General features: G+C 23.8%; 1 protein-coding gene across 2 annotated transcripts in view; it reads right to left on the reverse strand.

The window, feature by feature from the left end:
• Positions 1-24988, reverse strand: part of LOC122507791 — a 109782-nt gene that overhangs the window by 22274 nt on the left and 62520 nt on the right. For both annotated transcript variants that reach the window (XM_043620697.1, XM_043620696.1), the window contains 2 exons: positions 16268-16394; positions 11463-11633 (listed from right to left, as the gene is read on the reverse strand). In XM_043620697.1, coding sequence (XP_043476632.1) covers positions 11463-11633; positions 16268-16379 — 283 coding nt within the window. In that variant the 5' untranslated portion in view covers positions 16380-16394. The remainder of the gene's footprint in view (positions 1-11462; positions 11634-16267; positions 16395-24988) is intronic.

The following is a 24988-nucleotide window of genomic DNA, read 5'->3' on the forward strand; positions in this document are numbered from 1 at the left end:
TCTACCAAAGAGTCGAGACAATTTTATAAGTAAAGTATTTTCCACAAGCACAAAAATAATGAAGCTAAATCCCATTAAAGAGAGGAAAAAATGTTGAATTTTAAGAAAAACGGATTTTTGAAATTTTTGATAATATTCGATAATTTCACATTTTTACCAAAGAGTCGAGACAATTTAATAAGTAAAGTATTTTCCAAAAGCACAAAAATAATAAAGCTAAATCCTATAAAAGAGAGGAAAAAATGTTGAATTTTAAGAAATTCGGATTTTTGAAATTTTTCAAATTTTTGATAATTTTAGATTTTCTACCAAAGAGTCGAGACAATTTAATAAGTAAAGTATTTTCCAAAAGCACAAAAATAATAAAGCTAAATCCTATAAAAGAGAGGAAAAAATGTAGAATTTTAAGAAATTCGGATTTTTGAATTTTTTCGAATTTTTGATAATTTTAGATTTTTTACCAAAGATTTGAGACAATTTAATAAGTAAAGTATTTTCCACAAGCACAAAAATAATGAAGCTAAATCCCATTAAAGAGAGGAAAAAATGTTGAATTTTAAGAAAAACGGATTTTTGAAATTTTTGATAATATTCGATAATTTCACATTTTTACCAAAGAGTCGAGACAATTTAATAAGTAAAGTATTTTCCAAAAGCACAAAAATAATAAAGCTAAATCCCATAAAAGAGAGGAAAAAATGTTGAATTTTAAGAAATTCGGATTTTTGAAATTTTTCAAATTTTTGATAATTTTAGATTTTCTACCAAAGAGTCGAGACAATTTTATAAGTAAAGTATTTTCCACAAGCACAAAAATAATGAAGCTAAATCCCATTAAAGAGAGGAAAAAATGTTGAATTTTAAGAAATTCGGATTTTTGAATTTTTGATAATTTTCGATAATTTTAGATTTTTTACCAAAGAGTCAAGACAATTTAATAAGTAAAGTATTTTTTCTAACACACGCACCGAAAGTACACCATTTCCTACGTGTTTAGCGGGAGAAAAGTGTATGATTCCCTGCGAGCGGGAGGGAATGTACATTCCCTCCCGGCTAGTGACGTCACCGGGAGGGAATGTAACATTCCCTCCCTGTGAGGGAGGAAAAGTAACTTGCTTTCTCGGTAATATTATTAGGAACGTAGTATAAATCAAAGTATGACCATTGGTGAATCAGTTACGTGAGTTACGTCAGCTAAGTGACTTACGTAACTTATGTGAGTTACGTAAATGGTGTAGTTACGTAACTTACGTAAGTTACGTAGTTATGTTAGTCTTTCGAGTTACAAACAATAAATGATTTACGTAAGTTACGTAACTGACGTAAGTTACGCTACTTGCGTAATCTTACGCTCTTTGGGTCAGTTCAGTTATTTCAAGCTTTTCACAAACTTTCAGTTACCACAGTTGTAACTATACCGCCCCCAGCTACAACTATACATTCAAAAGTAACAATCAAACTGCCGCGTTTGTACTTTCGGTATACGTGTGTTAGAAAAAATAGTATGTGCAACTCGGGAGGAAAATTGATTTCCACTCGTGTTTTACAGTTCTCGGCTTCGCTCGCAAGCACTCGCCTTCGGCTCGTTTGCTCGCTACGCCTCGAACTGCAAACTACACTCGTCGGAAATCATCCATTTCCCTCCCTTGATGCACAATCTACTATTCCAAAAGCACAAAAATAATGAAGCTAAATCCCATAAAAGAGAGGAAAAAATGTTGAATTTTAAGAAATTCGGATTTTTGAATTTTTGATAATTTTCGATAATTTCACATTTTTTACCAAAGATTCGAGACAATTTAATAAGTAAAGTATTTTCCAAAAGCACAAAAATAATGAAGCTAAATCCTATAAAAGAGAGGAAAAAATGTTGAATTTTAAGAAACTCGGATTTTTGAATTTTTGATAATTTTCGATAATTTCACATTTTTTACCAAAGAGTCGAGAGTATTAAATAAGTAAAGTATTTTCCAAAAGCACAAAAATAATAAAGCTAAATTCCATAAAAGAGAGGAAAAAATGTTGAATTTTAAGAAAAACGGATTTTTGAAATTTTTCGAATCCTTATTAATAAAATCAGATGTCTGTCTGTACATTGCTTAAAACTTCAAAATGTTAACATGATTAGTTATTATGGACATCAGAGATTCCAAAAATGTTCTTAAAAAATGTAATGTATGTATGTATGTATGTATGTATGTATGTATGTATGTATGTATGTATGTATGTATGTATGTATGTATGTTTGTCTGTCACAAAAACTTTGTACCCCAATCACACAAAAACATGTGAATCGATTTAAGTCCAACTTGGTAGGTTATTAGGTATTGACCCAAGGAAGGTTTATAAATTTACAGATTTAAAAAATATTAATTAGAACGGGAGATATTCAATTTTTTCAAAAAATTCAAAAAATCGAAAATTTCAAAATTTTTTATTTTTCATGGATTGCTTTTGAAGTTTATATACTTGAGTATTATATGTTATTTAGTCACATTATAGCATAACTTTGCAAAAAATAAAGTCCTATAACTAATATGTAAGTATAAAAATGTTTTCAAAAAATCGAAAATTTCAAAATTTTACATTTTTTTATGGATTGCTTTTAAACTTTCTATATTTGAGTATTACATGTTATTTGGTCACATTTTAGCATAATTTTTCAAAAAATACTATTCTACAACTAAGATGTAAATATAAAAATATTTTCAAAAACTTGAAAAATGGAAAATTTCCAAATTTCACAATTTTTAATGGATAGCTTTTAAACTTTCTAAAAATGAATATTATATGTTATTTAGTCAGATTTTATCATAATTTTGCAAAAAATACTATCCTACAAGAAATATAAAAAAATTTTCAATATATCAAAAAATCGATACTAATTACTATATGAAGTATAATTCAGTAGTATTTTTGGAGTCTCTGATTAATATTTTGATGTCAAAATAGTGCAATTCAAAATTATTTATCAAATCAATCTAATATTTTCAAGAAGTTCAGAAATATTGAAAATGGAAATTTTTTATGATTAAAATGATTTCGCAGGATGTCAAGAATTGTAAGTCACCTGTGATACAATACAAGCATATTATGCCACTAGGCAAAAACTTACATGTTAAAACGTTTTTTCATTTTAACTCTAGATTTAACTTTAAGAGATGTTTTGAGCAATGTAAAGACAAAAGTTAACACGGTGTCTATTTTTGTTTAACAAAATTCCCTGCTTTGTCCAAACTTTTCACGGTTTATCTCTTTTTTGTCAAATTTAAATTTACTTGATTTTATCCATAAATAAATCTACAAATGGCTATAAAAATTTACTTATTTTATGAAAATACTGTTTCTTAAGTTCATATAAATATAGATTGTATTACTTGCTGTCGTACAGTTTTCTGTTTATACTAATACATTTAACTGGGTATCTACCAAACGGGAAAAACTGTAAAAAGCTGGGAATATGCCGAACCGGGAATTTTCCTATCAAATTAAGAAAAAGTTTCATTATATTAATTCGCTTTTAAAAAATTGCTTTTTACTTCAATTTTTATTGATGTATAATATTTATGAAAACAGACCCGAGTCAAAATTTAAGCCCTACTTTCAGCCTAAAATTTAGGTCTTATGTTAGGTTTTAGCAGTCGTAACGTAGGGTCTACTTGCGATACAATTAGTTCCAATTAGACTCTACTATAACTCCAAAAACTGTATGGAAAATTTAATTTTTTTAATACATTAATTAAAGTACTACAAATTGATAAATATTGTTCTCTGCATTTGAATTGGTTAAAATAACTAATTTGATAACAAAAAGTCAATCACTGATTCAAATAGTAATATTTTCCTACTAAAATAGCTATAATGGTAACTAATTATTATTTTTTTCCGGTCAAATTAAATTCCCTAGCTATTTCCTGATTTTCCAGATTGGTAGAAACTTAAATGTATTGGTAGAAACTAAAACCCGTCGAAGACGGGTACGACAGCTAGTTTTTGATAATTTTAGATTTTTTACCAAAGAGTCGAGACAATTTAATAAGTAAAGTATTTTCCACAAGCACAAAAATAATGAAGCTAAATCCCATAAAAGAGAAGAAAAAATGTTGAATTTTAAGAAATTCGGATTTTTGAATTTTTGATAATTTTCGATAATTTTAGATTTTTTACCAAAGAGTCGAGACAATTTAATAAGTAAAGTATTTTCTACATTTAAAAGTTTGACATTAAAAAATATATAAAAAATGCCAATACTTAACCCACAAAATTAAATTTTCAAAACAAACAAATGAATGCAGATAATTTGCTAACGGAAAGGAAACTTACGATTATTATAATGTATTACTATTATTATTATTTATTATTATGACTATATTATTTATTACTATTATTATTATTATAATTTTTTACTATAATGTATCATTTTCATAAAGTTTTGATCGTCCAAATGAACAAAATATTTTTTGCGCTCCAATATTTTCAAGAATTATTAGACTAAAATAAAAAATATTCTAATTGCACATTTATTTTCTTAAAAATGAATTTTCTAATTATCAAAAACAATAGTTCGTAAGTAAAAATTTAAATTAAAATAAGGAGTAATAAAAAATATCGTCGTTCAAATGAGCGTTCGAAACTTTAGAAACATTTTTTTTCTCCAAAAATATGAAAAGCAAAAAAACGGGAAAAATATTTTAAAGAATATTTCTCGAAACAAATTCTTTGCATTGTACTTTTGTTATATATGAATATTTGACTTCCAAAGTCATTGTTTTATTATAGGTATTCGTGGAGTGAAATGTCATAAATTTTTGCGAATGAGCTTCGCAGTAAAAGCATCACAAGAAGATGAAAAATATAAAAGCGAGAATGTATATTTCTTTTAATTTTGAATAATGGTTGTAACAAGAAAGTTCAATGAGACCATAACAAAGGCTATAATTGCAATATTACATTCATGATGTAAGTTTTATGCAAAAAGATTAATTTTCTATTCTTTTAACAAATATACGTTGGTATATGTGTATATGCATTTATATATAGTATAAACTGCGAGATTGCATTTTCTGTTATGTGCACTTGATGTGATTATTTTAAGAGTTGTAATTATAAAATAAGAATCCTGAAAGCCAGATGTCTAACGTTATACGCGCGTTTGATAAACAGTTAAACAATAAACGAAAAAATTCCAAATTTTATACTGATTCCAGAGAGAAAATAAGGATAAATGTACATTTTTAATTCGATTAAATATTTATAATATTCTAATACGAAATAATTTATCGTTTTTTATTTTTTTTTTCTATGACGCAGTATATAGAAAAATTTATATAAAATAATTAAATAACTTTTGTATATGCAAACATTTTTCTCTATTTTTGTTATTTTCTATTTTATTCCCTATTTTATTTTCTACTTTCTCGACTATTTTATTATTTATTTTATTTAGGTACTATTTTACTTTCTGTTTTATTTCCATTAAATTTCCTATTTTATTTTGTATTTTATTTCTTACTTTCTCGACTGTTTTATTTCAAATTTTCTCGACTATCCTATTTCCTACTTTACTTCTTATTTTACTTTCTACTTTATTTCCTATTTTATTTCCTACTTTCTCTAATATTTTATTTTGTATTTTATTTCTTACTTTCTCGACTATATTTTTATTTCCTATTCGATTTTGTATTTTATTTAATACTTTACTTCACATTTTCTCGACTATTCTATTTCCTATTTTACTTCCTATTTTCTCTACTATTTTATTTTGTAATAATTTCTTTTTTTCTCTACTATTTTACATTTTATTTTCTATTTTCTCTACTATTTTGTTCTCTATTTTACTTTGCATTTTATTTCCTACTTTCTCTACTATTTTATTTTGTATTTTATTTCCTATTTTCTCTACTATTTTATTTTGCATTTTATTTCCTACTTCCTCTACTATTTTATTTTGTATTATATTTCTTTCTTTCTCTACTGCTTTATTTCCTATTTGATTTTGTATTTTATTTCCTACTTTATTTCAAATCTTCTCGACTATTCTATTTCCTATTTTACTTTCTACTTTATTTCCTATTATATTTCCTATTATCTCTACTATTTTATTTTGTATTTTATTTCCTATTTTCTCTATTTTATTTTTTATTTTATTTCTCATTTTCTTGACTATTTTATTTCCTATTTGGTTTTGCATTTTATTTCTTACTTTACTTTCTATTCTCTCGACTATTTTTTATTCCCTATTTTACTTCCTATTTTGTTTTCTACATTATTTTCTGTATTCTTTCGACTATTCTATTTCCTATTTTACGTCCAATTTGATTTTCTATTTTATTTCCTATTTTCTCTACTATTTTATTATCTATTTTATTTTGCATTTTATTTCCTACTTCCTGTACTATTTTATTTTGTATTTTATTTTCTACTTTGTTTCAAATTTTCTCGACTATTCTACTTCTTATTTTACTTCCTATTTTACTTTCTACTTTATTTCCTATTTATTTCTTATTTTCTCTACTATTTTATTTTGTATTTTATTTCTTATTTTTTCTACTATTTTATATTTTATTTCCTATTTTCTCTACTATTTTATTCCCTATTTTAGTTTGTATTTTATTTCTTACTTTATTTTCTATTCTCTCGACTATTTTAATTTCTATACGATATTTGCTATTTTATTTTCTATTTTATTTTGCATTTTATTTCCTACTTCCTCTACTATTTTATTTTGTATTTTATTTCCTATTTTCTTATCTATTTTATTCTCTATTTGATTTTGTATTTTATTTCCTACTTTATTTCAAATTTTCTCGACTATTCTATTTCCTATTTTACTTTCAACTTTATTTCCTATTTTCTCTACTATTTTATTCTCTATTCTACTTTGTATTTTATTTCCTATTTTCACTATTTTATTTTTTATTTTCTTGACTATTTTATTTCCTCCGTTATTTTCTATTCTCTCGATTATTTTAATTTTTACGACATTTCCTATTTTATTGTCTATTTTATTTTGTATTTTATATTCTAGTTTCTTTACTATTTTCTTTCTATTTTCTTTCTATTAAATTTCCAATAATATTTTATCAATAAATTTTATTTTTTTTTACTCTAATCAAATTTGTTTGAACACAATGCACCAAGTTCCTGTTTTATTTTCTTTTATTTTCACCCTTTCTTTCACACCGTTCAAAATTGTTTTTTTAATTCACTTTTCTTTTTATCTTGTTCTGTTTCGTAAATAAATAAATATTTTCTATATGCACAAAATTGATATATTTTTTATTTTTCTATTCTTTCACTTCCATTATTCCACTCTATACATTGAATTCTTTCAATCTCGACTAATTTGTTAGATGCGTAACTGATTTATTTTCAGGGAGCTCTAAAATTGCCTTTAATGATAATAGTAATAAAGAAGAAAAAGAAGAAGAAGAAGAATATGAGTAGATCTTTTCTTGGGATACTTTTTCAATTATTTCCTAACTAACTGTATTAGTATACCTTTATCAACACCAGATAATCATTTTCGACTAGACATATTACGCTTATTAGTCTCTTAATTCTTTAATCATTATTATATGTACCACGCTGTCTTTTATAGCCGAATGGCGGTTGTATTATATTTAATATTTTACAGGGATAAGAAATTCCTGGATTTTTTCATACATACATAGTATGATTACATCATTACTGGAGCGATTCATTAATGAAGTTGCGTGCATTATATCAAATTTTTCAATGACCTTCCTGATTCTTGTAGACTGATAATGTGAGCAAAGGGAGGAAATATAATTATTTTTATGATAATGTCTAGATTGTTGATGAGGAAAATTATAATCTTTAGTGAACTTTATATAATAGCAGAAACATGACACAAAGGGTTCTGCGAAAGTTTCGCTTTTAGCAAAAATATAATAAATTCGAAGAAAAATAATTTTCTGTTTGGATTTTAGTTTTTTTTCTAGTTTTCCATTTATTTATTTCTTCTAGTTTTTCTATTCTAATTCTTCTCTTCTCTATTTATTCTTTCACTGAATTTATTGAATCTTGATTAATTTAAGTGAAAAAAAAAAATTTTGGAAAAATTCAGGAAAAAAGGAACTGAAGAAGAAATTAAGAAAAAAGGAAATAAATAAGAAGAAGAAGAAGTAAATAAAGAAGGAGGAGGAGAAGAAGAAATGAAGAAAAAAACAGTTATAAATTTTTAAAATAATTTACAAAACAAGATGAGAAATGTGGTCAAATTTGTTTAGAATTGATCTTCGTGGGAAACGCACAATATTTAAATTGCTTTCTTTTGCAGAAAGCAGTCAAGCAAGAAAATATGCAATTCGTTAAAGTTTTCTGTTTGATATCATGAAATGCGTTCCTACTGGAGAAACAAACTAAGAAAATGTGCATTTAAGAAGGTGATAATAAATAACAATCAAAATTCGAATAAAAGCGAAAAAATCTATATATTAAGTAAAAAAAATTCTATTGAACTAAATTAAATTCTATTAAATTAAATTCTACTGATCTAAATTAAATTCTATTAAATTAAAATTTATTAAATAAAATTCTATTAAATTAAATGAAAATAAATTCTATTGAACTAAATTAAATTCTATTAATTTTATCTATTATTTATTTTTCCTATTTATTTTATCTATTAAATAAAGTTCTATTAAATAAAATTCTACATTAAAAAAAAAATAATTCTCATCAATCAGAATTGCTCCAATTATTATTAATACAAGTTCAATTCGATTTTCTCTAAACTTCCGTTTCGAAATATTAAGAGATCTATATTTTAACTACGGCAGTTGGGTGGACGAGATTATCTCCGATAATCGATAATCGTGTCTATCTAATATATAACGCTAGACTAGAACCATTATATATACGCACGTATGACTTTAAATTAATGGTCACCTGTACTCAGATATTGCACTATTTTTTGTTACGCTCCGCATCTTGGAAGAACAATATGAAATAATCACTAATCACTATACAGAAAATCGTAGTCAATTATTCTCATCACATTCTTTTTTTCCTACACTGAAAAACATTCATTTTGCTTCAAATAACCGATTACCTGTCTATTATCAAATAAATATTTACTTGAATCAAATAATTTTTATCTAAGTCATTTAAATTGATAATTTTAATCAATTCAATTTGCTTTAAATACCGAAATTATTGGTTCGAATCGAATTCATTTGATAATAGACAAGCATTCGGTTATTTGAATTAAATAAATTTTTTTCAATAATATGTATAGTCACACTCTTTAAATTTCAATTAGTAAAAATTACTAATTTGAATTTAATTATTTTAATTAAAATTTAATTTTAATTTAATTAATTTGAAATTAACTAATTTGAATTAGTGACTGACTTTTTGCTCTTAAATTAGGAAATTTAACTAATAAATAAGAAGAAATTACCTATTAAAATTTTACTAATAAACTTAGTAGTAGAAATTACTATTTTTTAGTAAAATTTACTAATTCAAAAACAAAAACACAGTCACTCATTCAAATGAATAAACATTTTTACTAATTCAAGTTTAGAGAGCAAGTGAATTCAACTGAATTGAATAATATTATTTTTTCCTTTAATTAATTATTTCCTCAGATACTATATACTTTGAACGTAAACAAATAATTAACGAGAAATGAAGAGAGTGTAATTAGTGAAAGTGAAAATAATAATTTTCAGGGTCATGGGAGGCTGCGATATATTCAGAAAGGTGCGCAACGCAAGGAACAGGTATTTATAATAAAGGAATGTGAATATAATTCTAACTTGAGGCTATAAAGAAACCAGAAGGTCGTCAGTTGATTGAATGAATACGTTTAACAGACTAAAACTGTCACTTTCTTTTGAATGAAAACATAAATGGTCATCGAATCACTTCCTACAGTCATTTTAACCCTTTTATTTAGAATTCAAATTTTTTTTTTCTTTAGACCAGAAATTTATTTTTAGTATTTTTTGTTCCAGATTTTTCTTAGGGTCAATATCACAATGGAGCTTGAAGTGAATGAAAAATTTATTAATTATTAATAACTATTAACAATCAATTAATATTCTATCCTTCAGGATGTTGTTCAGCAACAATTTAGGTAAATACCAGTCGATAAAAATTATTAGAATTAGAGCAAAAAAAAATGTATGTAAACTAATTTTTTTCAAATTTTGATTGTCTGGGAATAGATAGAGAATTAAATAAATGACTTAATAATTATTTACTAATTATTAATTACAATTAACTATACAAATAATTATATGCAAAAATGTAATTTAAAAATAAAAAATTGGACGATATTGAGAAGAAATATATCAGAGAGGAAAAGAGAAGGCGAATGAGATGAAAGTTTGATCCATCATCATCATTATCATCGCCGAAACAGAAGATCGAAATAAAAGCACGATTATCTTGAGAAGAAAAATACCGCGCGCGCATATATTGCATGCCATATGTCATTAAGAATTAATCAATTTGGTGCATCATTATTTTGCAATAAAGTAGAATTGACCTGGTTACTCTATTAATTGGAATAATGCAGGTGAAATTTAAAAACACTTTCTGCGTTTTACGTTAATACAATATTAAGTGAACGAGATTGTAAAAATTCTCATTTCACATTATTACTTACAATTAAACAAATAGCTCAGTCAAATCATTTATATATCTTTGAAAACAAAAATAATATTATAATCATTCATTATAATTAAAATCAATTCATTACAATGCTAATTAATTATAATTAAAGTTAATTCATTATACACCCAGAAAAAAGATATATTTGACTTAGAGCCAACTAGACGATTTATTTGTTTCAAATAAATTTTATTTGGTGTAAATAAAATTTTACATGGTCACAGTATTTCTAAGGATATCAAATTGAGACAAAAATCGAATTAAAAGCGTTGCGAAGCAACGTTTTGATTCGATTTTTGTCTCAATTTGATATCCTTCGAAATAATATTTTAATTTTACAAATAAAAGTTTTATTTATGTTGAATAAAATTTTAATTTTAAACAAATAAATATTTCAGTTGTCTCTAAAACAAATATACTTTTAGTTAACTCAAATGAAATATAATTTAAATAAAATTTTTCTCTTTGTAGATGTATGTTTTGCATAACTGAGAAAATGCATATTTGACTTTCAACTAAATAAATTTTATTTGTCTCGAATAATAATTTTTAATTTTTGACCAAAAAAATATATTTGTGCCGAATAAAAAATTTATTTGTGTCGAATAAAAAATTTACTTGTGTCGAATAAAAAATTTATATGTGCAAAATAAAATTTTTATTTCAAACAAATGTAAAAAGTTTAGGAGACTGTCAGACAAATATAAAATTTATTTGACACAAACATATTATATATCTGGTTCAAATAAAACATATATTAAATTCTTCGTGTGTAATTATTGCAGATGATGTGCAGAAAATGAGAATTAACTCACCGTGAATATCATTCACACAAATATGAAGATCCTCTCGAAATACAGGAACTTCAGCGTTGCACTGGCATGAGCACGAGCTGACAGGAGTATAAATTCTTGCATTTGAAGGATTGCGAAAAACAGGACTAGCTGTTCCACTGCTCAATATTTTACACGCCTTGGAACATGATCCTGTCAACAATTTAAATGTGAAAATTTCGTTTTTTTTACACTTGATCAAAAATAATTAACTGTCGTATAATTCTACACTGAAAAAAATTATTTTATTAAAATATCTACTATTATCAAATAAATATTTACTTGAATCAAATAATTTTTATTTCAGTCATTTTAAAGGATAATTTTAAACAATTAAATTTGCTTTAAATACCGAAATTATTGGTTCGAATAGAATTTATTTAATTTAAATAAAAATTATTTGACTCAAGTAAATATTTATTTGATAATTAGACGCAAGTATAAATTAATCGGTTATTTGAATCAAATAAATTTTTTTCAGTGTATTATTTTATAATATTTATTTTTATTACCAATTTATTATTAATCCATAATAGTAATATTAATTATTATTATTTTTATTATTCACTATTCTCAATTATAATTTAATAAATAAAAAAAATTTATAAGTAAAAATTCATGATGTTATATAAAGCCAACAAAATATGTATTAACAGTATAAATTGAACACTGGGAAAATTATTGAAAGAAAGAATACATCGTTTAATAATCTTATTAATCACTGTAATTATAGTAATTTGATTTAAAGCATATTTTGGATGCTTTAAAAATTATTTTGTCTCTTCTGGATTTTTTAAAATAGTCTTTCGTGCAGACAATGACCATCTTATTAAAAGCAAATTAACATATAACGAGTATTCCTTCCACGAAATGAGTGTGTTAAAAAATTATTACGTAAAAATCACCGATAATAATTGCTTTAAATGCATTCGTGTTTCCTTTTTCCTCAAAAAAAGCAAAAAAAAAATTAGAGCACTGATTTTAGAGTTATTCAAAAATGTATTAATTAAACGTCCAACAGTATATGAAACAAGGCAGAAGAAAAGTATTTTGTTAATTTAGAAAATTTTCAAAAAAATTGCTAGTAAACAAAACATTAAAAAATAATGTAACAAAATTACTAAAATCAGGCTTCGCACTCATTTACTAAACCCTACTATTTACTACTTTTTTTATACGTTATGCTACTATTTGGTTACTTTTTTTTAGATTTCACCCACTAAAAGCTACTATTTCTGTTTTTTTTTAAAAATTCCAGTACTTTAAATTCGCTAATACTAGAAATAAAAATCTATTCTCAAAAATTATAATCAAATTCTTTAAAACGATTCAATTATATTCAAAAAATATTCGAAATCCAATTATTTTCAATATCCAGTATTTTAATAAAATTTCGCAAAAGAATTCAATTATTTAAAAATCAATTGATAAAATTCATCCAAAATTCAATTATTTTCATAAATAATAAAATTTCCAGAGGAATTCAATTAATTTAAAATAGAATTTTCAAGAAAATATCGAAAAAATCAATTATTTAACAAAATTTTTATACAATTCTTCACAATAATTCAATTCTTTCACTAATAATGACATTTTTCATGGAAATTCAATTTTTTAAAAAATTTTTTGATAAAATTCTCAGCAAGAATTTAATTATTTTCATAAATAATAAAATTCTCAGCAAGAATTCAATTATTTTCATAAATAATAAAACTCATCGAAGAATTTCAATTATTTTTACATATAAACTATTTTAAATTAATTAATCAAAAAATACAATTATTTTCATGGATAAAGTTTTCCGCAAGAATTCAATTATTTAAAATAAAATTTTCATAATATTTATTGTATTTCGAAAAAATTAAATAATTATTTAAAACAATATTTATAAAATTCTCATGAAGAATTCAATTATTTTCCAAAATAACAAAATTTTTCACAAAAATTCGATTCTTTTTAAACATTTTAATAAAATTTTTCTCAATAACTCAATTGTTTTCATAAATAATAAAATTATTTTCAGGAATTCAATTATTTTTGAAAATTTTAATAAAATTCTTCCGAAGAATTCAATTATTTACATAAATAATTCTTCGAAAGAATTCAATTATGTCAATAAATAACAAAATGATTGTCGAAAATCCAATTATTTTGAGTCATTTTAATACAATTCTTTGCAAAATTCAATTATTTTCTAAAATAACAATATTTATCACCACAATTCAATTATTTTTAAAAGTAATAAATTTCTTCTTGGAAATTCAATTATTTTTAAAAATTCTAATAAAATTGTTCGCTAGAATCCAATTATTTTCATAAATAGTAAAATGATTTTTCAGAATTCAATTATTTTCAAAAATATTTAACATAATACCACACAGATATTCAATTATTGGCAAAAATTTTAATAAAATTCTTTGTAAAATTTAATTATTTTTAAAAACTTTTCGCAATTCAATGATAAAATTCCCAAACAGAATTCAATTATTTAAAAAAATTTTTGTAAAAATCTTCGTAATAATTCAATTATTTTCATGAATAATAAAAATTTCTCAGGAATTCAATTATTTAAATTAGAATGTGTATAAAATTAGTCGAAAGAAATCAATTATTTAAAAATTTTTTATAAAATTCTTCGCAAGAGTTAAATTATTTTTATAAATATTTAAATTCTTTCATGAATAATAAAATATTCGTTGCAGGAATTCAATAATTGTATGGAAAAAAATTATACTATTATTTAATAATAAAAATAATAAAAATAAAATAAATAAAAATGAATAAAAAAAATAAAACATAAAGATAAAAAAAATGAGATAAACGAAAATAAAATAAATTAAGTATGGACACAATAAATCAAAAATCTATAATCGATGCTAAATGAAAGAGTGCATGTCCGAATAATATCTAACGGGATTTGTTTTTTAAGAATTGCTCCTTTTGTATGTAAATGTCAGTTTTTGGTGTTCCAATCCTGTCATTCGAATGACTTTCAAATGTAACATTGAAAGATTGAGTGCATAATTTTTTTCTTACTGAAGATTGAACACACCGTCAAGTGCAGACAGGTAGAGTCAGTCAACTGTCAGATCCTTTTATCTTAACTTCAAAAAAAAAAAAAAAAATAAAATAAAATAAATAAATAAAATTTTGGCAAACTTCTGATCCGCATGTAATGCGATAGAATCATATTAAAGAATTTAACGCACGATTTCTTATATCCTTTTACAAATTCGCAACGTTCAGAAACATTTCCAAAACTCTGAACAATTTTCCAAAAAACAGAAAACAAAGAAAAAAACAAAAAAATTGAATACAAATATTTTAAGGCCTTCATGTCTTCAAATATTCAATATTCAACTTTAGTTGTCTCACTTATATTCTAAGCCCAAAAATGTATTGAAATTGAAATAAATTTTTTTTTGAAACAAACAAAAAATTGGTTCTAAGTCAAATATATACCAGTTTTCAGGTTGAATGTACTCGAAATAATCGCGAGACGTTTGAATGAAAATTGAAAGATGAGAAGAAAAGTGCAAATAACTAAAGTCATAAACATGATGACTCGATTCAATTCTCTTTTTTCGAAGTATAACGAAAAAAAAAATTATAATCAAGGTGACCAGCTGGAATGTACATAGAAATTGTTTCAACTGAAAGGTCCATTTGATTTGTTCCATAACAGTTTCTATATGATCTCTCTTATTTGAAAATGTCCATATATGAAGCGTGAATAAATCGATAATAGTCGCACACAATATGTATAATACATATTTTGACTTCATTGTGTATATTAACTGAAGGAGAAAAACCATCTCTCAGGAAGACACTTTCCAAATAATGATGGGTACACGGAAATCGCTTTAATTTTACAGCATCACACATTGCGGTATATCAAACAACAGTAAACGTACATACGTACGATAAATTTTACAATCTATCAATATTTTTTTTATACTATAAAAATTTTAACTCCAATTTTATTTCATTACTGTACCACTAGATCGTTTATTTATATTTTAACTTTACCATAGAAAATAAAAATTATATTTTAATAAAAAGTTAAATTAAAAGAAATTTTATTTTTTCCTTAGTTAGTCCGTTTATACTATAGATAAATAAAAAATCACACAATTAAAATTAAAAAATAAAAGGTGAAATAAGAATAAATTTTATTTCCGTTGGTGGACTGGAAAAAAATTTATTTGATTCAAATAACTGATTAGTTGACTTTTATCAATTAAATATTTATTGGAGTCAATTAATTGGTATTTGCTTCAAAGTTTAAATATTGAAATTATTGGTTCGAATACCATTTAATTGACTCCAATAAATATTTAATTGATAATAGTCAAGTAATCAGTTATTTTAATTAAATTAATTTTTTTAGTGCGTAATGTAAATAAATAAAAGAATAAAGAAAATATTAAAAAATAAAATTGAATAATAATAATAATAATATTAATAATAATAATAATAATAATAATAATAATAATAATAATAATATATTTTTGGTAATAATTTAAAAAAGATGAGAAATTGCTATGCAAGTAGTTTTTGAAAACAATGGACCATTTTTTGTATGTTCCTGGTTTTAAGAGTTATTGCTCTGTAAACACTGCAAATGCAATAGACAAATTACCTCACAAAGATTCGCAATTATTATTATATTTGCTCGGACAATGTGACATGATTTTCTCTCCTTATACATTCGTTAGCTGAGAAAAAAAAGAAGAAGAAAAATACCAGCCATTAATCAGAATTGTCTTTAGCTTTTCTTAAATTACCTTCAATTGTGAAAATATCTCCATCTGCATGTCGTGTGACTGAAAGTTCCTGGCCGAGCACGATTCGTAGAACGTGAAGGCAATTCAGGAGGATAGGGACTAGAAGATGCATTTTTTTCTCAGCATTCTGCAAAAAATAATTAAAAAACGAAAAATTAAATAATTTTTCCAAATAGAACAAAAAAAATCAATTCACTAAAAAAAAAAAGAGAACCAAATTCATTAAAAAAAATTACAAAAGAAAAATTAAAGAAGAAACAATCTACAAAAAATAAAATAAATTTTCCAAATAGAAAAAAAATTAATCCAGTGAAAAAAATTAAAGACGAAAAATTAAATAAAAAAATTTAACAACAAAAGAAAAAATAATCGCTTCTAAATTTCTGAATTCGAAAAAAAATCATTTATAAATTATAAAAACTAAAAAATATTATTTCATTACATTTTATTGTTCGAGAGGAACATATTTTTTCCCACTACAATCATCAGAGAGAATAAAAAAAAAATCTCAGTCGATAATTTCACATCTGACTGCAGGTGTCAATACAATTAGAAATACTTTCCTTATTGTAAGAGTCAATAAATTGAGATAAAATTTACATGATCAGAAAAAGGTTAACAAGAAAACAAGGTTCCATGATCCTTGTACGTAAAGCGTGATATCAGTTTTATCGAGAATATATAATCATCGGAGAATAACGGTCTCGCACAGAGACAAATAATTTTTTCATCAATTTCTACCCGACGAACTGCGGCATTTAATTATATGAGAGGTTTTTCAAATTCAGATTATGTGTGTATTCACACAATAATATACGAAAATAAAGATAAATAAAGAAAAAATAAAAAAAATAAAAAAATAAAGAAAAATAAAGAAAATAAAGTAAAATACAGAAAACGAAGAAAAAAACAAAAAAAATATATATTAAATAATCTAAACACTTATTAAATTTAAACAACTTAATTACTCACATGATTAATTACTTAATTATTAGTTATTTAACTAATTAGTTAATTGAAAGTAATTTTTCTTTTCACCTAATTACAATAAAATTTTTCGATGTTCAAAACTAATGAAATTAACACTAATATGTAATTACGATAGTTACGTAATTACAATAGTAATATAATTACAATAATGACAGAATTGTAATTAAATAAATTGACACATTTTAATTAGATAATCAAGTTCGACACAAATAATACCCAAGTTTTGTGTACGGCGCAATTAAATTTATTGTCTTGAGAGAATAAATTTAATTATAACATTAAATAAAATTACAATTAAATAAATTGTTTACACATAATAAAATTAAATAAAAATATAATTAATGATTTTATACAATTAAATGTGTATTAAACGATTATTTTGATGGAAATTTTTAATTACGATTTGCATTTTAGTTGAAAACATCATTTCTCTTTTATAATTTTATATATAAATAAAAATTAGCATATTGATTCACTCATTTACAGCTTTTCGGTTCGTTAATAATGTGAATATGAACTAAAAAAATTCTAACAAGATATTTCAGTAAATTAGAAATTCTCTCTCACATCAAAATAAATTTATGAAAGCTGTTAACACAGTGAAGAAAATAGTCTATGCTTGTTTAACTTATTTGGCACTAATTAATTTAATTAGTCACTTTTGTTCTTCTCTATGAATATAGATATGGATCCAATTGGATCAAAATTTCTTAAATTTCCTCAATTCTATCAAAAGTGTCGTAAAATATTATTAATATTCGTAATACTTACAAATAATTTTGACACTTGTTTTCTAAAATTCAGTGAAAAAAGAAATTTTACTAAAAATTTCTTTTTATTTTATTAAAAATTTGATCAAAGTTTTTATTGAAAGAAAAATAAAATTCAATAGCGAATTTTTCAAAAGGGCTCAACTCGAAAAAATCATTTTCACATAAGAAATGATAGTAAAAATGATTCTTACAGTTTTCAAAGTTGTGTCCTTTTTGCAATTCACGATATTTCAATTATTCTCACAATAATATTTTTTAATTAAAAAAAAGTATTTTTAATAATATAAAATGGTTTAATTTCTCCACTTGAGAACGCAAAGATCATCAGTAGATGGCGTGGCACCTGGTTTTGTCAACTGAACTGCCATCTAGTGGTGACCTTGGCGTTCTCAGGTGGAGAATATCATCTCCATATTGAATCTCAAGATGTTCGTAATTATTTATATTTTTTAAATATAAATTTATAGAAATTTGTGTAGAAAAATATTTCTTTTACAATTCGTTGATTATAAACGTTTTGAATGAAGAGGAAAATAAATCGAAATAAAAACCTCGAAGAAAAAAATACATGACCAAATAAAAATTAACAATTAAAAAAATAGACACGTTTGAATAATAAAAAATAAAGTCAAAAAGCACGTTTAATGGTTCTTTATGACTTTATTTTAAAGAAAAGAGAAAAGAAGAAAAAGTAAGGGGAAAGAAAAAGAAATTTATTTCTTGCGTGGATTATTCAATTTTATAACAAGAGTTGAAGCGTAAATATGAATAATAATATATACTCTCGTTATGATGATCGGTCATATGTGACATGTGCTTATGTCCGCATGTTCAAGTCATTAAGTGAATATGTCGGATAACATATAATAATTGCACTATCAAGTGTTTTTCACTAAACCACCTTCTCCGCGAAACATGTGCTTCTACCATATGATTTCAACATCAGGTCTTATCAAACACCCATATTTTACAACCGAACACTATTTTCTGTCATTACGAGTAATATTATAATAATATTTTTCTTCCACAAAAAACTCACATTCAGTTTAACTAAAACAGAAAAAAGTCTAAACCAAACATTTAGAAATTAAAAAAATATTCCTTTGCTTTTTATTATTTTTCAAATATTTTTAAATTTTATTCTTGTATTGAAGTACTCTACTCTAAATCTGAATTAATTAAAAGTCGTCCACTAATTCAAATTCAGATAATTGAAATTATAATAATATTTAATATTTATATACATAATTATAAATAAAAATAAGTAAATAAACAAAATTTTGTAAAAATAAAAGTACAAATCTCACTTAAAGAATTTGAGTCTTAAATGATTGGACCAAAAGTACATTGAAGATGCACAGATAATTTCATGACAGACGACATTATCAATTTAGCACTGAAACTTGTTTTCTCTTTACTGCATTGCTCTAAATCCTTTTACTTTTTCACGTATTTTTTAAAAACGAAAAAAAAATTCTCAACTTAATTTCGTTAATTAAATGATACAAAATTGTCTCCTTAATTATTATACATAATTATCAACGTGAGAAAAATTTACGAATTCATCACATTTTTATCTATACATATAAAAAACAAACTCCTTTTTTCGCCCAATTTCATCGCTTCTTGATTAAATTTTTCGAATATGTTAATTTTTCTTTTTTTTTCAATTTTTAAATAAGTACAAGAAAATATTTATCGTTATTTGGTGTACAGTTGATAAAATATTTAATTACAACCGTCATTATAATATAAAAGGTGTCTGAATTTATTTGATTTAAATAAATAATTTGAAGGACTGGTTCCGTCAATAAATAAATAGAAAAAAATAAAAAAATCTCCTCGAATGTTTAAAACATCGAAAATTTAAAACCTCGAAAGCTCGAAATTTCGAAAATTTTTAATACCTCAAAAAATTAAAACCTCGAAATAATAAAACCTCGAAATAAATTTAAAATCTAAAAAATTCAAAATCTCCAAAAATTAAAACTTCGGAAGTTCAAAACCTTGAAAATTTTAGACCTCGAAAGTTCAAAACTTCCAAAGATTAAAACCTCAAAAGTTCAAAACCTGGAAAAATCAAAATTTTTCAAAGAAAAAATTATTTTTCTAAAAGTTTTGAACGTTCAAATAAGAGAAATATTTTTTCTTTTCTCTGCGGAAAAGAAAAAATATTTCTCTTATTTGAACGTTCAAAACTTTTAGAAAAATAATTTTTTCTTTGCATTACACTTATTAATATTATTTTATCCACAAGTTTCTATGTACAAAAGGTTTCTCTCTTTAAGTAGCGAAAAATAAAATAAAAAAATAAACTATTTTTATACAAATAAATAAGAAAAATAGTTGATTTAATTTTTTTCCCAAGGACGAAAAAATACATGTCATCCTTGGTCAGAAAGCTGACAAAAGAAATTCCAAGAAAGATGAAACAATCTTTTCATTATTTTACGGTAGCACTTCGTTTTTCACGCGTACGTTGAGAAAACAATTTATTTTCTAAACAAGCAATATTTCAATGTCGAATGACATTTTCAATTATAAAATCAATTTTTTAAATTTCCTTCTCTACTAAATTAATTTTTTAATAGTCAAAAGAACAAAATTTATTTTTCCCCCGCACTTAATTTTTTTTTTTTTGCTACTAAAATCTAAATTTATAATAAATAATTATTAAAAAGTCTATTTAGCACTGTTTACTTAAAACTACTAAATTGCAACACAAATTGATACCAAAAATGTGGTTCAAATAAAAAACTGTTCCAAATTTTTGGTATAAATTAAAAAAATTTCTTTTTTAAAATTTAAAAAAACAAAATTTTTTTTTAATTTTTTAAAAATTTTTTGTTTCTATTTTTTTGATATTTTTAAGAAAACAGTGAGGAAATAGGAATTATACATTATAGCCTCAAATGTTACAGGTAAAATGACTACTTTCGATGATATGAAAATCAGAAATTACACTCATATTAAATTAATATGATATGACAATTTCTCAATCAGTGAAATGAGAAAATAATATCAGTATTATTAGTCTGAAGAAAAAAAAATTCTCCTTATTTATTTTTTTTTTTATTGATACTCTTTTTCTTCTCTGGTAGCATTCCACACTCGAAATGATATTTAGCCGCTGAGAGTTTTAATGAAAGAAGAAATTCGGAAATGAGTGTAATTTCGTGAAGACGAAGCGAGGGAAGTAACAGTTGATTCTTGATCCAGCAGCAGCAGCAGCAGCAGCTCTGGACCATATCTCTTATACATATAAAATACCGTTTCTTATTTATACACGCACACACGCACACATGCATTGCAACAGGTGCCTGGCGGGAGTTGAAGCTCGAAAGAGAGAAGCACTTTCTTGCAGGGAGGTAGACACTTGCCTCTCGTAATTATTGAATGCGTGTATATTTATATATGTGTGTATATATATATGTACATCTTGGCGTAAATGGTTCATGCAAAAACCTTATGCCGGAAAAGAAGGACAAACAAGATAGTACGTGATGAGAAGGGACGAGAAAAAATATTCATGTCATAAAGCTATGAGACATTAAAAGAGTAACAGTGATTAAGGCAAAGTGCTACAAAAAAAAAGAAAATGAATATATAAAACCAAACGAATAGATAAGATGAATAATTATCCTCTTTTAACCAATCATTTCCATTAAGAGAAAAATCGAAACAAAAATTTTGGGAATTTTAACGAAATATTTGAAAAATGAGAATTTGTAAAATTATTTCTTGTTATTTTTTCAGAAAATAAAAAAAGGCGAAGAAGAAAAATGAGAAGAAAAATTTGAAGAAAAATATAAAACTATAAAAACAAGTGACATAGGAATAAGAATAAAAAGTAAGAGTCAAGGAATTAGAAGAAATAGATGAAATATAAGAATAAGAAGAAGAAAAAATGAAACATTAGAATAGGAATAAGAAAAAAGATATGTAATAAAAAATTAGGTGAAGAAAAAAGAGAAGAAGAATAGAAATTAAAAATTGAAAAAAGAAAAATGAGAATAAGAAGAAAGATAAAAAGGATAAAAATAAGAGTAAAAATACGAAAAAGTAGAAAAATAAACAAGATAAGAATAAATAAGAATAAGAAGAATTAAAATATGAAGAAAACTATAAAGCAAAAGAAAAATTAGAGTAAAAATAATAAGAGAAAAAAAAGGAGAAAAATAAGAATAAAAATAAAAATATGGAAAAAATATGAAGGAGAATAAAAATAATAGAATAAAAATAAAACTAAGAAAAAAATAAGAAGAAGGAAAAATGAAGAATTATAGAAAATAATAATAACAAAAACAAATGTTGAAAAAATATGAAGAAATAAAAAGAAAAGAAGGGAAGACATAAGAATAAGAAGAATAAAAAAAATATGGAAAAAATATGAAGGAGTACAAAAATAATAAGATAGGGTTTCTAAAAAGTACTCTCTAAATTTGAATCAGCGATAAGTATGCCACTATTTCAATTAGCGTATATGCGCTGTGAATTAGTGAAATTTCACTAAATAATCAGTGAAACTTCACTGATTAATTAGCGCATATACGCTGTTTTAAAATAGTGGCATACTTATCGCTGAGAATCAGTGAAATTTCGCTGATTCAGATTTAGAGAGTATTGAGAAAATAATCCCCTGACTTTTCCTTGACTTCTTACTATTTTTATTTTTGCTTTCTTGGGACAAATATATGGTAACTGACATATTTAACAATAAATTAATATCTAATGATAGAAACAAACGATAATAAAAATCTTCTAAGTTCTGATAGATTAAAAAAATTTTGTATTCACAAAAATTTTAATTTTTGTATAAATTTTTAGAAATTTTCTTGACTTTCAATGAAATTCTCTGACATTCCCTAAATTCCCTGACCGCGTTAAACACCCTGTTAATAGTCTCCACCCTGTGGCAAAAAATCTAAAATAATCTAAAATTATCAAAAATTCGAAAAACCGAAATTCTTAAAATTCAACATTTTTTCTTCTTTTTTTATGGCATTTAGCTTCATTATTTTTGTGCTCTTGAAAAACACTCTATTTATTTAATAGTCTCTGTCCTTTAGTAAAAAATTTAAAATTATTAAAAATTATCAAAAATTCGAAAAACAGAATTTTTTAAAATTCAACATTTTTTCTTCTCTTTCCTGGCATTTAGCTTCACTACTTTTGGACTCTTCAAAAACACTTTACGTATTTAATAGTCTTCACCCTTTGGTAAAAAATTTAAAATTATCTAAAATTATCAAAAATTCGAAAAAACCGAATTTCTTAAAATTCAACATTTTTTCTTCTCTTTCATGGTATTTAGCTTAATTATTTTTGGGCCCTTCAAAAACACTTTACATATTTAATAGTCTTCACCCTTTGGTAAAAAATTTAAAATTATTCAAAAAACCGAATTTCTTTAAAATTTAACACAGAAACAAATGATAATAAAAATCTTCTAAGTTTTGTTAGATTAAAAAAAATTTTTATTTACAACAATTTTACTTTTTGTATAAATTTTGTGAAATTTCCCTGGCTTTCAATGAAATTCTCTAACATTCCCTGACTTTTTCGTGACTTTTCCCTGACCAAAAAAATTCCCTGACTTTTCTCTGACTTCCCTAACTTCCCTGAACGTTAGACACCCTGTAAGAAAAAAACAAGAAAAAGAATAAAAATAAGACTAAGAAAAAAATAAGAAGAAGAAGAAGAAGGAAAATTAAAAAGAAATAAAAAGAAGAAGAAATAAATAAGAATTAAAATATGATGAAAACTATAAAGAAGAATAAAAAATAAAGTAAATTTATTAAGAAAAAAACGAAGAAGAATAAGAATAAGAAAAAAAATTGAAGATACGAAACGAATAATAAAAATTAGAAGAAGAATAAAAATATGAAGGAGAATAAAAATAATAAGAAAAAAACAAGAAATAGAATAAAAATAAGACCAGGAAAAAAGTAGAAGAAGGGAAAATGAAGAATTATAGAAAATAATACCAAAAAAAAAATATGTTTAAAAAATATGAAGAAATAAAAAGGAAAGAAGGAAAATCATAAGAATAAGAAGAAAGTTAAAAAGGAATAAAAAGAAGAAAAAATAAATAAGAAGAAGAATTAAAATCTGAAGAAAACTATAAAGAAAAATAAAAATTAAAGTAAACTTAATAAGAAAAAAATTGAAGATACGAAACGAATAATAAAAATTAGAAGAAGAATAAAAATAATAAGAAAAAACAAGAAATGGAATAAAAATAAGACAAAGAAAAAAATAAGAAGAAGGAAAAATGAAGAATTATAGAAAATAATACCAAAAAAAATATGTTTAAAAAATATGAAGAAATAAAAAGGAAAGAAGAAAAAACATAAGAATAAGAAGAAAAATTAAAAAGGAATAAAAAGAAGAAGAAATAAATAAGAAGAAGAATTAAAATCTGAAGAAAACTTTAAAGAAAAATACAAAAAATATGGAAAAAATATGAAGAAGAATAAAAATAAGACTAATAAAAAACAAGAAGAAAAATAAAAATAGAAATAAAATAAAGTAAGAAAAAAATAAAAATAAAATAAGAAATAGAAAAACAAAAAAAAATAAAAATACGATTAAAGATAAAGATAGGAAGAATAAAACTGAGGGAAAAAATAAAGAAAAGAAGAAAATTGAGAATACAAAGCAAAACAAGAATAAGTATAAAAATAAAAAAAAGAATCAAGAGAGGAAAAAAAATATAAACAAGTCTAAAAATAAGAAAAAGTATATGATAATAAGAATAAGAGGATAAAAAATAAGAAAAAAATTTAAGGAAAAAAACCCTGAAGAGTAATTTTCAATTTGTACATTGAAGACAAGGATTAAACGCATAAGAACATATTTAGAAGTGATTCGATCTAATTTGCAAGAGAAGTCGAAACTTCTCAAGAGAAGTCTTTTGCTATGTATCTATATACTTGATTGAAGAAATCAAGTGCCC

This window comes from Leptopilina heterotoma, unplaced genomic scaffold, assembly GCF_015476425.1.
Source record: "Leptopilina heterotoma isolate Lh14 unplaced genomic scaffold, ASM1547642v1 Lhet_51, whole genome shotgun sequence".
Lineage (NCBI taxonomy): Eukaryota > Metazoa > Arthropoda > Insecta > Hymenoptera > Figitidae > Leptopilina > Leptopilina heterotoma.